This window comes from Canis lupus, chromosome 13 (assembly GCF_011100685.1).
Source record: "Canis lupus familiaris isolate Mischka breed German Shepherd chromosome 13, alternate assembly UU_Cfam_GSD_1.0, whole genome shotgun sequence".
Classification (NCBI taxonomy): Eukaryota; Metazoa; Chordata; class Mammalia; order Carnivora; family Canidae; genus Canis; species Canis lupus.
In genome coordinates, this window is record NC_049234.1 from 37,304,967 (window position 1) to 37,319,354 (window position 14,388).

The 14,388-nt window shown below is 70.0% G+C and overlaps 1 protein-coding gene across 1 annotated transcript in view; it reads left to right on the plus strand.

The window, feature by feature from the left end:
- ADGRB1 (adhesion G protein-coupled receptor B1) overlaps positions 1–10,338 on the plus strand; it is a 61,575-nt gene extending 51,237 nt beyond the window's left edge. The window contains exons 25-31 of the mRNA XM_038555664.1: positions 1,745–1,916; positions 3,701–3,796; positions 5,321–5,360; positions 7,162–7,844; positions 8,800–8,835; positions 8,987–9,091; positions 9,552–10,338. Coding sequence (XP_038411592.1) covers positions 1,745–1,916; positions 3,701–3,796; positions 5,321–5,360; positions 7,162–7,844; positions 8,800–8,835; positions 8,987–9,091; positions 9,552–9,749 — 1,330 coding nt within the window. The 3' untranslated portion in view covers positions 9,750–10,338. The remainder of the gene's footprint in view (positions 1–1,744; positions 1,917–3,700; positions 3,797–5,320; positions 5,361–7,161; positions 7,845–8,799; positions 8,836–8,986; positions 9,092–9,551) is intronic.
- Positions 10,339–14,388: the final 4,050 nt, after the last annotated feature.

A 14,388-nucleotide genomic window follows, 5' to 3' on the forward strand; every position in this document is an offset into this window, starting at 1 on the left:
CCAGAGCCGTGGGGGACGGTCCCTGAGAGGTCACGGGGCAGGCTGGAGGCCGAGGCCCTCCCCACCCGGATCCTGGCTCGTGGCCCTGCACCACCGCCGGGCATCGGACTTTCCGGGGGGCCTCCTGCCAGCGCCTCTCCTCCTCACCATCACCTGGCCTGCACCAGCGCAGCCACGTCCACGGGGCCTCTGCACCACCCCGCGGGGCCTGGGCTGCAGGAATTCGAGGACTTCAGGTCCCCAAGCCCCGGCCACCTGCCCGCCGCCTGCCTCTGGCCGTAGGTGCAAACCTTAGGCCCCAGGGAGATGAGGCGCAGCAGGAAGACTTCCCTGGGGGGGCTGTGCCCTGCCCTCCTGGGTCTGCTCTGGAGGGGAGGGGAGCATGAGGGAGCCCCACCCGCCGTGGGGGAGACGCGTGGGTTCAGAGCCGGGCGGACAGAGGACAGCCGGGCAGTGCACGGAGCCATGGAGAGCCCACGTCTTCGGGCTCGGCACCGGGCACGGGGGCAGGTCTGGGCGCCCGTACTCCGGCTGGGGCCTGCACGCAGCTCGCCCCCCAGCACCCGGGGTTGGCCTGGGCGGGTCACCCACCCTGGAGGGGAGGGAAGGGGAGGGGGCTGCTAGCCAGGAGACGAGAGGTTTGAAGGCTTCGAGGCAATGCGTGGCTCCGGCTTGAGCCTCGGACAGCTGGCCAGGGAGCAGTCCTGGGGACGACTCGGGGCTGGGGCCCGGATGGGGCGCTGGGTCCTGGAACGGGGAGGGGGTGGGGTGAAGGGCGAGGGGGGGACAGAGGAGGATGGAGGGGGTGGAGGGGGACGGAGGGGGAGGAGGGCCTGTCTCCTGTGTGCCCACCACCCAGGACAGAGAGGGCGCTGGGGAGAGCCCCTGCCCCCTGGCCGAGGTCCTGCGGATCTGGGGTCCCTCTCCAGGTTGGACTCCATTCGGGTCTTCCAGCCCCCGTGCCCCCAGCTCCCCGCTGCTGCCCCTGCCCACCCCCCACTTCTCCTGCCGCACCCGCTCTGCTCATCCTTTTGGCAAGGGGTGTCCTGTAAGGGGGGGAGCGGGTGGTCCCGACTTTGGCCCCCACCCCTGGCCACCTGCCCACGGAGCAGAGCCCTGGAAGTCACGATGGTGGGGGATGGGGGGTGGGGGTCAGGCGCGTTTCCCACACCCCTGCGGTGCACCTGTCGGGGGCAGACGGGCACAGAGCGGCCGCAGTGGTGCCCGGTAGTGCCTGGAGGTGCCGGCTCGCAGAGGGCAGGGGCCGCCCCGAGGGTGAGGAGCCTGTGGGTCTCTGGTCTCGTCTCTGCCCCCCACCCTCGCTGTCTGGCCCCGTCTGTGTGTCTGTGTGTCTGTGTGTCGTCTCTCCTCCCGGAGCAGCTCCCTGCTTCTCAGTCCAGAGCTCAGAGGGCTGGCCAAGCGCCCCCTCCGTGGCCACCTTGTAGTTGGGGCCCTGCACCCTGGGGGGCAGCCTGAGGACCCCGGGAGCTGGAACCTGCAGCGGCCTCGGCCTCAGCCCCAGCTCCTGCCTCCAGTGGGCCTCCACTCCTGGGGCCTCCTGGATGTGAGGGACCCGGGTCTCCCAGGGGGGCGCCCCTCACGCTGCGCGCAGCCCCCGGACCTCGCTCAGGCCGCGGGGCGGGGCGGGTTGGGGCAGAGGGCTGCTCCCAGAGGGGCTGGAGGCGGGGGAGGAGGGGAGGGGAGGGGCGGGCGGGGCAGCCCTGACGGGGCGCGCTGTCCCCAGGGCCTCGCTGTGGAGCTCCTGCGTGGTGCTGCCGCTGCTGGCGCTCACCTGGATGTCAGCTGTGCTCGCCGTCACCGACCGCCGCTCCGCCCTCTTCCAGATCCTGTTCGCCGTCTTCGACTCGCTGGAGGGCTTCGTCATAGTGATGGTGCACTGCATCCTGCGCAGAGAGGTGGGCGCCCGCCCCCAGCCCTCCGCGGTGGGCGGGGGGCTCGGCTCCGGCCTCACCTCTCTGGAAGGCGGGGCCGCGCCCACAGGCCAGGGAGGCGGGGAGGTGGGGAGCACGGCTCCCTGCTGAGCCTTCTTCCCCAGAATGCCCCCCTGCACCCCTTGCTGGCTCAGACCCGGAGGCGGGCTCTGTCCCCCCGGGGCCTTCGGGACTGAGAGCCACGGGACACTCCAGCAGCCCTGAGGACAGTGGAGACTCGCGTCCTGGGTCTTCGGGGCCCCGGGAGGGAGCAAGACAGGCCCTTCCCCCTGCCCCGCCTGCCCCGCAGCCACCGTGAAGGGGCTCCATCTGGGGGAGGGGGTGGGGGGGGGAGCCGCAGTGTGGGCAAACGTGCATCTTGACGTGGACGGAAGAGGGGCCGTCGTGAGGCTGGACGGGACCAGGACAGCCACGGAGGCTGAAGGGGTGGGAGCGGGTGGGCAGAAGCGTGCAATGACCTCCCCTGCCCCTCGGAACCTCCTAGAAACAGGCTCACCTGGCCCAGAATGGGAGGTGCCGGGGAAGACGCTGGTCAGGGCCGCGGGCTGGGGGGCGGGGATGTCTGCAGCAGGGCCGCTCGGGGAGCCCCGGGAGGGTCCGGGGTGCCCACCAGCCGTTGGCAACCCTGCAGAGCCCACGTGTGGGGTCTGTGCTGAGGAGCTGCGCCACCAGGGGACCGTGGGGACGGGGCCTCTGTCCTTGGGCCTCTGCAGGGAGGGCTTCGGGGCCACGCTGAGGAAGACAGGCTGGGGTGGGTGGGGGGCAGAGGCGATGCAGCCGCCGGCCAGTGCCGTGGGCGTGGAACATCTGGCAGGTGGGCTAGGAAGGCGGTGGTCGGGGTCTCCCGGGGAGCAGAGGGGCAGGCTGGCCGGATGGGCTTCCTGGAGGAGGGGCCACGAGGTGCTCCGGGAGACCGCTCTTCCTGCTCTGTGGTGGGCTGGACAGCAGCGCGTGTCCCCTGGGCACCGGGAGGGACCTAGGTGTCCACCAGGCGGGTCAGCCGGGAGGGAGCCGCACCTGCGCGAGGAGGCCCAGGGCCTGGGCGGGCGTCAGTGGCCCCTGACCAGCTGTGCGGCTGCAGTGAGGGGCCCAGGCCCACAAGTCTGGGAGCCGGGAACGCCGACGCACCCTCCTCCCCCCGGAAGCCCTCCATGCTCTCACTGCCCCTGTGCCTTCACTTACCCTTTGTGCACATCGTGGCTGTGAAGGGTCAGCTCCTTGAGGGCGGACGCTGCCCCCCTGCTGCCCTCCCCCACCCCATCCCACCCGGTGTCCAGGGAGGCGGGGGCTTTGCTCCTGGCTCACACCGACCAGCTGCACCCCTGCACCCGTCCACCACAGGCCCTGTGCCCCCTGCTTGGTGGCCACTGGCACGGAACCACCATCACTCCCATCCTCGAGCCCATGGCCATCAGGGCTGAGACCCCCTCTACGAGGGTGCCCTCACATGCCATCCCACCCCTGGGTGCTGGGGGACTCCAGGGCCCTGTGCAGCCTGACGGCGGTCTTCACTATCAGACTCCAGTCGGCAGGGCTGCAGCATGTTCCCAGGGGGTGGGAGCCCCCAGGATTCTGAACTTCCATGGCCACAGAGGCCACGGAGAGAACGTCGGAGGGGACGGGAGGCTGGGCCTGGGCGCGCAGGGCCCTCACAGGGACGCAGGGACGCCACCCCGTGCTCGCCCCCGCCCCCCCGCCAGGACGCACGCCGCCTGGGGCTGCTGTGCACCGCTCTCCTCTCTCCCCAGGTCCAGGACGCCGTGAAGTGCCGCGTGGTGGACCGCCAGGAGGAGGGCAACGGGGACTCGGGGGGCTCCTTCCAGAACGGCCATGCCCAGCTCATGGTAGGGCTCAGAGCTGCTCTAGGCGCCAGCAGCCCCTGGGGAAGAGCTGCGAGCCCAGTCTGAGGCTGGGGACACTGAGGCTCACCAAGGTGACATCCCGGCCCGGGCTCTGGGGGGCAGCACTCAGATGGCAGTAGTCTGGCTGGGCTGGCATCGGCGCGTCCCCGCTCCCGGGACCACAGTGCCCTCTGGCCAGCTGCCAGCCTCTGGGGGCCTTGGCTGCTGCCGCCCCCCGTCTCTGCACCTCCCGTGCCCCCTCACCGCCCTGCAGCCTGGCCAGGATGGGACTTGGCCCCACTCAGCCTCCCTCCTCCGGGGCGTCCACCACCCTCCACCCTGCCGTGGCCCTGTCCCCGGCCAGGTCCCCTTGGGCCTCCAGCATCATGCAGGCCGCTCAGCCCTGGGCACTGCACGCCCTCCCCGCCCTGCTGCCCACCTCACAGGGGTCTGCTAAGATGCCACCTCCAGGGAGGCCTCCCAGACCCCCACCCCCACCATCAGGCCTCCTGTCCATGTCCGGGGAGCGCCCTGGGTGAATTCTCGGCACTGTCGCCCGCCGGCTGCCCCCTGGCATGCAGTGAGCCTGGCAGGCAGGAGGGGCTCGTTCTCGGAGCTCCTCAGGGAGCCTAGTGGTTGTGAGCATCACTGGATCACAGGCAGGGCCTCGGCAGACGCCGGCCGGCAGACCTGGGGAGGCTACTTGGATCCTCAGGGGCCAGGGCAGGGGTCCTAGACCCCCAGGCACTGCTCCTGGCCTGACCTCTGACCTCTGACCTCAGACTTTGAGTCTTCCCACCCGCCAACCTCTGCCAGTGCAGGTGGATGAGGCTTGAGATGAGGACCCAGCCCTCCCGGCCTGCGGGTTCCCCCACCCACGAGCTCTCTGAGGAGGGGCCGGCCTTGCCCACGTGCCCCTGCCCACACGCCTGCCCCCAATCCTAGGCTGGGACAGGGCAGGTGCTCTGGCAGGGACCTCAGCCACTGCTCGAGGGACAGCTGGCCTGGCACCGGGCATCCGTGTCTGAACCCCGTACCGCCCCTCTGGCCTCCGTTTCCTCGTCCCCGAGGCCGTGGGGAGGACAGCAGGTGACGCCAGCAGGGGGCGGCCCGGGCAGCACGGGGCTCTGGCCTGAGACCCTGTGTGTGCCCTGCCCGGCTGAGGGGATGTGAGGGACAGAGCAGAGAGCTCCCTGTACTGGGGTCCTGGGGCCTGGGGCGGGGGAATTGGGCCGGGGGGCAGGAGCGTGAGGGAGCAGCAGTGGGACCAGACTCCGGCCTCCCAGCTAACCCACAAACGCCCTGGAAGGAGCTTACGTGCACGCACACGTGTGTGCACACGTACGACGAGAGCACAAGGGGTGGGGCCGCCGGCCAGGGTTCCCTTGAACGAAGGAGCCCCCGGCCACCTGAGCTCGGCCCCCTGAGCCCTAGTAGCGTGCACGCACACACCCCTTCCAGGTCAGCCCCCGCCCGGCCCTGCCCGCCCCTCACGGGCCCTCACCCCGCCCCGCCTCTCTCTTGCAGACGGACTTCGAGAAGGATGTGGATCTGGCCTGTAGATCAGGTGAGCGACTGCCAGGTGAGAGCGACAGGTGGCCCTGGCCTGGGTCCACTTGCTTGTTTTCCTTTTCTCTGTGTGTCTGTCCACTCATCTGTCCGCGTCCTGCTGTGCCTGCCATGGCCCCGCACTGAGGAGGGGCCTGCCCTCCCTGGGGCCCTGTGCTGTGTCGTCTGCGTGTCCTTGTCCCCAGCCACCCGTGGAAGTGCCGGGAAAGGGAGGGACAGCAGAGAGGGTGGGGGCAGAGCAGGGAGGACGGACCCTGAACCCTAGGCTGGCGCCCGGGTTTCCTGGAAGCAGGTGGAGATGGGACCCAATTGCCTGATGACAGGAAGCCCGTCGGGGGTCGTGGTTCCGTGAGCCTGTGCGTAAGGCAGTGCCAGGCGGTCTCCCGGAGCCGGGGAATCAGCTGGCCACGCTGCCCTGCATCTGTCAGATATTTGGGGAGCATCTTCTGTAGGGACAGCCCAGGTTGGGAGTGTCAGCTGCTGCCAGGTGGACCCAGGAGGGCTTCCTGGAGGAGAGCACCTCTGGTTGGGCTGAATGGGAACCGGACAGGATGGTCTCCCATCTCCCATCTTGGTCTTACACAGTCCAGGCAACTTCCTGAGGGGTGACCCCAAGATGCGAGGGCCTCTGGAGGCGGCGGCCCAGAGTGGTGGTACTGGGTAACTTCTTCCCTGTAATCTGGCCCAGCCGGGCCTGCGGCCTCTCAAGCAGCTAGTGGCTGGGGGCGGGGCGGGGGTTGCTGAGGAGGAGGCCTCACAGGCAGGCGTTGTGGGGGCCGGGGGGGGGGGCACGCCAGCTGGGGGCCAGGGGCCTGAGGGCTCTGCATGGGGGGCCAAGGAGTCTCCCCGTGGCTGGGTTTAGGCAGGGGAAGTGCACTACAGGGTCCTTGGGGCTTCCCACTCTTGGGTGGATGGAGAGAGCTCAGTGGGAGAGCCTGGGGAAGGGAAGGTGGGGGGTCCCCGGCCGGCCACCCGGAGTGGGGGCGGGCTGCAGACCTGGGCGCAGGTCAGTGTCGGGGGGGGGGCGAAGCTCAGCCCGTAGCCGTCAGAGGAGGGACAGGGTCAGGGACTGGAGAGTGACCGCTCGGGGGTGTGCCCGTGGGGCATGCGCTGGGGGGGCGCGTGTGCTCGGGGGTGTATGCCATGGGGTGTGTGCTTGGTGGGGGGGTGTGCTGTGGTGTGTGTGCCGTGGGGCGTGTGCCCGCGGGGTGGCTGTGCTGGTGTTCGGGTGCTGGGCAAGGGCGTGGCTGGGTGCCCGTCCCCCCGGCGGTGAGGAGAGGGCTCGCGGTCACAGCAGGTGCCTGTGGAAGGCAACGAGGGGGGCGCAGCCGGGCCTGGCAGCTGTGTGCTCCCCACAGTCCAGTGAGGCCGAATTGACTGGTAGGAGTGAGGCGGGTGGTGGGCAAGCGGGGGCCGCTGCAGCTGCACAGGGCGGGGTGCCAGGCGTCCAGGGCCCTGCGCCCCAGGGGCAGGCCGTCCCGCCCACGGCGAGGAGCCGCGTCCTTGCACTTGCAGGGAGCGTGGGCTGGCTCCGGGCCATCAGGGCCCCCAGCTGCTGGGAAGGGCAGTGTGCAGCGTGTGAGTGGCGGTCATTCGTCCTCTTATCTGCGGGGGCAGACAGGAGCACCCCGTGTTCCAGCCTTGTTAGAAAAGGCAAAGGAAGCCCCGCTGCCGCAGCACCGAGCCCCACGCGGTGGGTCCCCGCTGTCTGCGGCCGGGGCGGTGGCCTGCCGGGGGCCCAATCGGGACTGGCCGGGTCCCGCCGAGGCCTCCCTGACCCCCTCGCCTCGCACCCACAGTTCTGAACAAGGACATCGCGGCGTGCCGCACGGCCACCATCACGGGCACGCTCAAGCGGCCGTCGCTGCCCGAGGAGGAGAAGCTGAAGCTCGCCCACGCCAAGGCGCCCCCCACCAACTTCAACAGCCTGCCGGCCAACGTGTCCAAGCTGCGCCTGCACGGCTCGCCCCGCTGCCCGGGCGGCCCCCTGCCTGACTTCCCCAACCACTCGCTGACCCTCAAGAAAGACAGGGCACCCAAGTCCTCCTTTGCCGGCGACGGGGACATCTTCAAGAAGCTGGACTCGGAGCTGAGCCGGGCCCAGGAGAAGGCCCTGGACACCAGCTACGTAATCCTGCCGACGGCCACGGCCACGCTGCGGCCCAAGCCCCCGGAGGAGCCCAAGCACAGCATCCACATCGACCAGATGCCCCAGACCCGCCTCATCCACCTCAACATGGCACCTGACCCGGGCCTGCCCGCCCGCAGCCCGCCCACCCGCCAGCCCCCGGGCGGGGCACCCCCGGAGGCGCCCCCTGCCCAGCCCCCGCCTCCCCCACCGCCCCCGCCCCCGCCCCCCACCCTGGAGCCAGCGCCCCCCAGCCTGGCGGAGCCCGGGGAGCCTGCTGCCCACCCAGGGCCCAGCTCGGGGACCGGGACCAGGAACGAGAATGTCTCCACCTTGTCCGTGAGCTCCCTGGAGGTGAGGGCAGCCTGGGGCCCCCCCGGGGGCAGGGGGCCCTGTTGGTTTGGGACGGCGTTGGCAAGTCCAGGCCTGGGAAGGCTGGGGGCGTCCTGGCTCCCCGCTGCGGGAACGAGTCCCTGATGAGAAGGAGGACCAGCCTCTGCTGGGGGAGCTGGCTGCTGGAGGGGCTCCCCCAGGATGCTGCTCCCCATGCTGCCCCTGGCCCCTTCCGTGGCTGGGGGGTCAGGGCAGCATGTCCATCCTTAGACCAACCTTGAAGCCTAGAAGTGACCCCAAGCTCCACTCGGTCTGTGCCACACGGGGCTCAGAGATGGGATTGTGGGGAGCATTGCCTTGTGCCCTCAGGGACCCCTGTCCCCAGGCCATGCTCCGCCTCCCCCACCCCGGTTCCCTGTCTCTGTGGGTCCCCAGCCGTCCAACTCTCCTGGTCCCCAGGAGCATGTCCCGGCGGGCTAGGCCACATACCCTTGCCCAGCGCTGGCACAGCCTAGAGGCAGGAGGTGGCCCTGGGGACAGTCGGGCTCCCCCAAGCTGGGACAGAGGGTGAGGAAGCTTCTTCTGCAGGCTCCTCCGTCCCCCCGACCTGGACCTGGAATAGCCAAGCCCTAGGTTCTCATGGGGAACGGAGCCCCCCGTGACTGTCACCACTGCCCAGGGCCCCGGGCTCCTATTTCCGGCCCCGCTCCGGCCGACCCTGTCCCGCCGGAGCCTAGCGCCAGGGACCCACCATCTAGGGTAGAGGGTGGCCTGCAAGGGGCCTGGGCTCTGAGAGCCGCAGCTTCAGGGAGGCATGTCCCCCAGGGCTTGGCCAAGGCCCCAAGACTAGGTGTGGGGTGAGGCGGGGGTCCCTGGTGTCCCCCCCCCCGCCCCCGGGCAAGGAGAGGCCTAGACCTGTGGCCCAGGAGGCTGTAGGGAGCCACTTGCAAATGCACACAAACCCTTCTCCCCACAGCGGCGGAAATCTCGGTACGCGGAACTGGACTTCGAGGTGGGTCCTGGTGTGCCCTCCCCGCAACAGCAGGGCCAGGGGTGCCGGGAACCCCCTCCCCGAGGGGGAAGGGAGGGGCTGGGGAGGAGACCCCCACCAGCGGGGCAGCTCCCTTCCCGACTCAGGCTTCGCCGCCCCTCCCGCCACGCAGAAAATCATGCACACGCGGAAGCGGCACCAGGACATGTTCCAGGACCTGAACCGCAAGCTGCAGCACTCGGAGAAGGACAAGGAGGCACTAGGCCCCGACAGCAAGGTCTGGGGGGCAGGGCGGGCCTTTGCGGTGGGCGGGGGGCTCAGGGGGAGCCCTTGGGGGGTCCTCTCCAGCCCTTCCTCCTCCCACCCTCGTGTGCATTCTCTTCTTCGACCTTTCTTGAAGGCCGGCCTGACCCTGACCCGGCCCAGGCTAGACCCCGGAGGGGCCCGGCGGGAGGGGTAGGCTGTGCGCTGGCGCAAGGTCAGGCTGCCTCCCAGGAAGGCGACGGCCAAGGGGGGGTGCGGGGCAGCGCCTTCACTGCAGGCCGTCCCCCCCCCCCCCCGATGCCGACCCACAGCGGGTCGCCCTGCTCCTGCCTGGCCCTGGGGGTCTCCCTGCCCCCCCAGGCCCCTCCCTCTCTGTTCTGATCCTCGTCTGCATTGTCTCCCCGCTCCCCGCCTGATTTTGCTCTGTGGCCTCCCTTGCGGCCTCCCTCCGTCCCCCGCCCACTGGCCAGCAGCCAGAAAAGCAGCAGACACCCAACAAGCGGCCGTGGGAGAGCCTCCGGAAAGCCCACGGGACGCCTGCGTGGGTGAAGAAGGAACTGGAGCCGCTGCCACCGTCCCCACTGGAGCTGCGGAGCGTGGAGTGGGAGAAGTCGGGCGCCACGATCCCGCTGGTGGGCCAGGACATCATCGACCTCCAGACTGAGGTCTGAGCAGGTGGGCGGCGGCCACGCACCGGGCCACGAGGAGGGATGCTGCTCCGCCTGCCCCCGCCACAGGACGGGCACAGACATGCTCTCGGGCTGCGGGCCAGGCCCGCGTCCCGGCCTCAGGGCGCTCGGACGGCGGCCGGCGGAGGCCCGCAGTGCTGGGACCAGAGCCAGACGGGACAGGAGGCACCGGCGGCCCGGGTGGGCCCAGGGCTCCAGAGGCCCAAGGGTGCCGCAGACTCTGCCCTCCCCGAGCGCAGCGCCGGCGGGCGGGCGGGCGGACAGTGGCCGGGCCGGGGGCGGCCAGCACCCCCGGTCTGCCTGCCCGAGCTGCCGCAGCAGAGGACCAGCCTGCTTGGCCCAGCTGGCCTGGCACCATTTTTTAGACACCCCAACCCCCTGGGAAGCAGCCAGCGCCCCCACTTCCAGGGCCCGGGGCCCCTCCCCAGACCCAGGTGGAGAGCACAGCCCTCTCTCCCACCTGTGCCGACCCCAGGGGCAGGACTAGAAGCCCACTCCGGGAAGAAGCAGGGGTGGGGAATCTATTTTTTCTCTCCTTTTCTTTTCTTCAATAAAAAGAATTAAAAACCCAGGTCCCGTCTGTGCGTCCTTCCTCTGTGCGCCTCCTGCAGGCCCCGGCCCCGGCCAGCTGGGGTGGCTGGAGCTGAGCGGTCCTTCTCCCAGGGTTGGCGGGGCTGGGGAAGCCTGGTGGGCGCCTGCGCTGCACCCCGCCGTGCCCTCTCTGGGGTCGGGAGCCCTGTTGTGTGGGCCTGGGCCCCGGGCCCCGCAGTCCTGTGGCCCTAGGGTGCTGTGGGGGCTCCGAAGGGACCCCGGGCTCCTTCGCTCCCCCGCCACAGGCCCACAGGGTTGGCGTGCGACTTGTCCGTGCCCTGAGCTGTTGCTGGAAGAGCAGTCTGTGCCAGAGGGAGGGAGGGGCCTCCTTCCAGCTGGCCTTGGTGTGTCCAGGACCCCACCAGGACCCGTCAGGACCCCACCAGGACCCGCCAGGACCCCACCAGGACCCTGCCAGGAGCCCCGCCATCTGCGTCAGGCTCGTCCCCCGTGGCCCCAGGGCAGGTGTGAGGGGCAGACGTGGACACGCCCAGAGCCATGCGCCCCTCTCCACCCTGCCCTGCCTCCCCCCTTCCCGCCGGGCCCCTGGCCCACAGCTCGCCCGGTTTCTGAGATGCGCCCCCCACCGCCCGCTGGTGAGCGGAAATGCAGGGTCCTGCCTCTCCTCTGCGTTGCCAGCAGGGGGCAGCCTGAGCCCGTGCTGGAGCCCGGGCGCTGCCAGGGGGCGGGGCGGTGAGCCAGGCTCCTCCCCAGCAGGTGGGATGCCAGAGGTCCAGGTCGAGGAGGGGTGTGCAGATGGGCTGTTTGCACGCCCCGGTGCCCGGAGGTTACGGCCCCTCCCTCCCTCCCACGCCCTTCAAGATGGAGACAAATGCCAAGACCACTGAAAAGGGGGGGGGGCTGCCCGCACGGGTTCCCGCGGCGCCCGGCCCACCACTGGTCCCCACCACCTGGGGATTGGATTGGGGCCCCTGGTGAGCAGGCTTGGGTGCGGGACGTGGAGCGGACAGCAGGGGGGCACGGCCCACGGGGACCCCGGAGCCCGCCTCGCAGCCGTGGGCCTGGACACTTCTAAAGCCCACTTTCCTGGGTGAGATATGGGAGCAGCTGAGGCTCATTCAAGCCTAGACTCCAAGCCTGGCCCTCAGGAGGGTGCAGGCGACAGGGGGGCCTGTGCCGGCCCCTCATTCCCCAGAGATGAGGAAGGAGGCTGGAAGGCCCCTGGGAACAGGGTGCAGGTGCAGAAAGTCCTGACCCCTCCCCCAGCCCCTCCCCTCCTTGCACAGGGCTCACCACTGGCCTTGTGGAGTGACCCGGGCAGGATCTGGCCAGTGACCTGACCCCCTGCTCACATCTGCAACAACAAAAAACCCTGAAAGGAACCCAAAAACCAAGGTGGACCCAAGCCACCTGCTGCCACAGGGATGGCGGGGTCGGGGTGGGGGTCACAGTCAGCCGCCAGCAGGCTCCGGCTGCCCTCCACCCTCAGTCCCTCAGTCCCTCCGAGAGGGCTGTGTCTTTCCAGGAGAGGCCGCGGCCTCTGTCCCCCAGGGGCCCCTCCTTCACGGCGCCCAACGCCCCTCGGCCACCTGCACGGTGACTCCTCCCGCTCGCCCCGAGTGCAGGAACCTGTCAGGGAGGTTCTCCCCAATTCAGCCTAGCGTGGGTCAGCGTGCACCCCCCTTCTGCGGGGCCCCGTGCGGGCAGGGCTTCGGGCCGGAGGCCAGCAGGTGTTGGGAGCTGCTCTCGAAGTGCCCCACCCCCCGGTCATCCTGCTGTTCACACTGCAGTGCTCTGGGCACTGGACCTGGTCCTGATGAGGAAACGGAGACTCGGGGGCGAGAGTGATGCTGCGGGGGGTGGGAGTCCCAGGTGGTGAGTCCTGCTCCCAGGCCCTAATCCCTGGCGCGCCCCTCAGGGCAGCCTGGGCCTCCCCCTGCTGTTCCCTCCACGAGCCACTCCTTTCCCTGGACCTCTGTGTCCTCATTGCCCCTACATGTGCCATTCTCCTGGGCTACCCTCCCCTGCCGCCCGCGGTACCACCGTGCCCTAAGGATGGGGCGACCGTGCGGGGATCACCGTGGCGGCAGGAGCGCATGCAACCAAAGCTGTGAGGAGGGTTTCATGGCTGGAGCCGGGGCTCGGAGCTCGGGGTGCTGATGGAGGGGGGCGATGTCGGTGCCGTCGGCGGGGCTCCGGGAGGCCAAGGGGGACGTGACCAGGCCACCTGTCCCCACGCCCACCGAGGAAGGGAGGAGCACCTGGAGGGCGGATGGACAGGGGTGGAAAGGAGGGCACACGAGGATGAGGACTGGGCCTGAGTCCCCTGGGGGCAGGGCCAGGAGGGGCAGGCAGCCAGCGGTCCCTGCACCCCTGCGCGGAGGCAGGTGGGCACCCTTCCTGGAAAAGCCTTCGCCACCACCTCTCAGGAAGCCCCTCTTCCCGACCAGCCTCTGGCTGCCGCAGCGTGGGCGGCTCCCGGCCCGGCAGCAGACGGTCCTCGGGCTTACCTCCCCCAACGGCACCCGGTAGGGCCGCGCCGCAGCGTCCTCCGCCTCTCCTGGCCTCATTCGGGACGAAGGACCCATCACCTCCCAGGCCCCACATCCCACGGGGCGCCCACCTCCACAGAGAAGCCAATCCACAGGGTGCCTCATGCTCCGGGACTTGTTCTAGAACCTTCCACCAGCTGAGAGGGCCCTTGCTGCCCCGCGGCCCCACCCCCAGCTCCCTGGGTCCCCCTGCTGACCCTGGAGCCGTGTCTGGGGACAGAAGTACCTGTTCAGCTGCCCTGAGGTGACCAGGCGGCCGGGATCCCACAGACGGAGCCGGGAGGCCACCCGCCAGCCTGCTGGCCACCCCACTGTCCTGGGAGCTTAGCGGGCTGCCGGCTCTAAAGCTGTGAAACCCGGGGTCCTGGCTCCTCTAGGGGTCTGAGCTCCTCAACCTGAGGCGTCTTCACCCCCAGGCCGGGGGAGCGCCAGGCCGCACCGGCCTCCCCCTGTGTTATGGCTCCGCCGCCACCTGCTGCGGTGGCCAAGGGAGCTCTCAGCCCAGCTGGGGAGTTGGGGTCTCCCCCCTCCGTGTGCCTCTCCCTGCACCGGGGGCCCGTGGACTGGCCGGGCTGCTCCAAGCCCACGGAGGGGCCCACAGAGGGGCTGGCTGGGGGCAGGAGGCCTTGGCCAGGGCCGGCCCCGCCCCCTGGGTCTCGGTTTCTCCCCTGGCACTGCGGCGGCAGGACAGGGTGACCGACATCCCTCCAGGGCCAGCAGTCTGGGGGCCTGCAGCTTCTTGAGGCGTGGGGAGCCGCGGGCTCCCCAAGTATTTTTCAGGATCTAAAAATAAGCCGGAGGGGAAGGTGTCTCTGAATAGCTCAGGAATGTGCCAGTCACTGCCCCACTCGGAACTGCCTCCAAATAAGGCTCTAGCGGAGCCGGAAGCCGAGATAGTCACTGCTCGCGTCAGCCTCCCAGCTGTGCGGCTCCAGAACCTTCCCTCCCACCCAGCCAGCCCTCGCCTGCCCCAAGGGTCTCCCCCCACCGCCCCGAGCCGCCAGGTCCTGGGGGCCCCTGGGGACAAAGAGTAAAGAAGTCACAGTCACGGACTCTGCGACTTACTCTTCTAGAAACTTCCATTTACACATCTGGGATCTTAGGACCATGCAGTTCAGACCCCTCCCCCCAAACCTCAGAAGACGGGAGAGCAGGGCCCCCCCCCAGGAAGGGAGGGTGGGCTTTCAGGCACCCCTGGGCGTCCCGGGGAGCGGGGGCAGCCTGGCACCTGCTCAGACCAGCCGCAGGGCGCAGGCGTCCCCAGCTGTCCCAGGAAGGCAGAGGCGGTGTTGCTGGACGCAGTATGGCTCTCTGGGAACACCATCTGGACCCTGCCCAGGAAGGGGAGTCGGGAGGAGGCAGGGCGCCGCACCCCACCGGCCGCACCCCCATCTCCGTCGCCAGGAGGCCCCTGGGGGTCAGGGCTCCGGACGGTGACGCGGCCTGTGACCTCTGGGGGCCTGGGGTTCCTCTGCTACCGGCCGTGCCCACCTCTTCTCCCCCCAGAACCTTCCCAG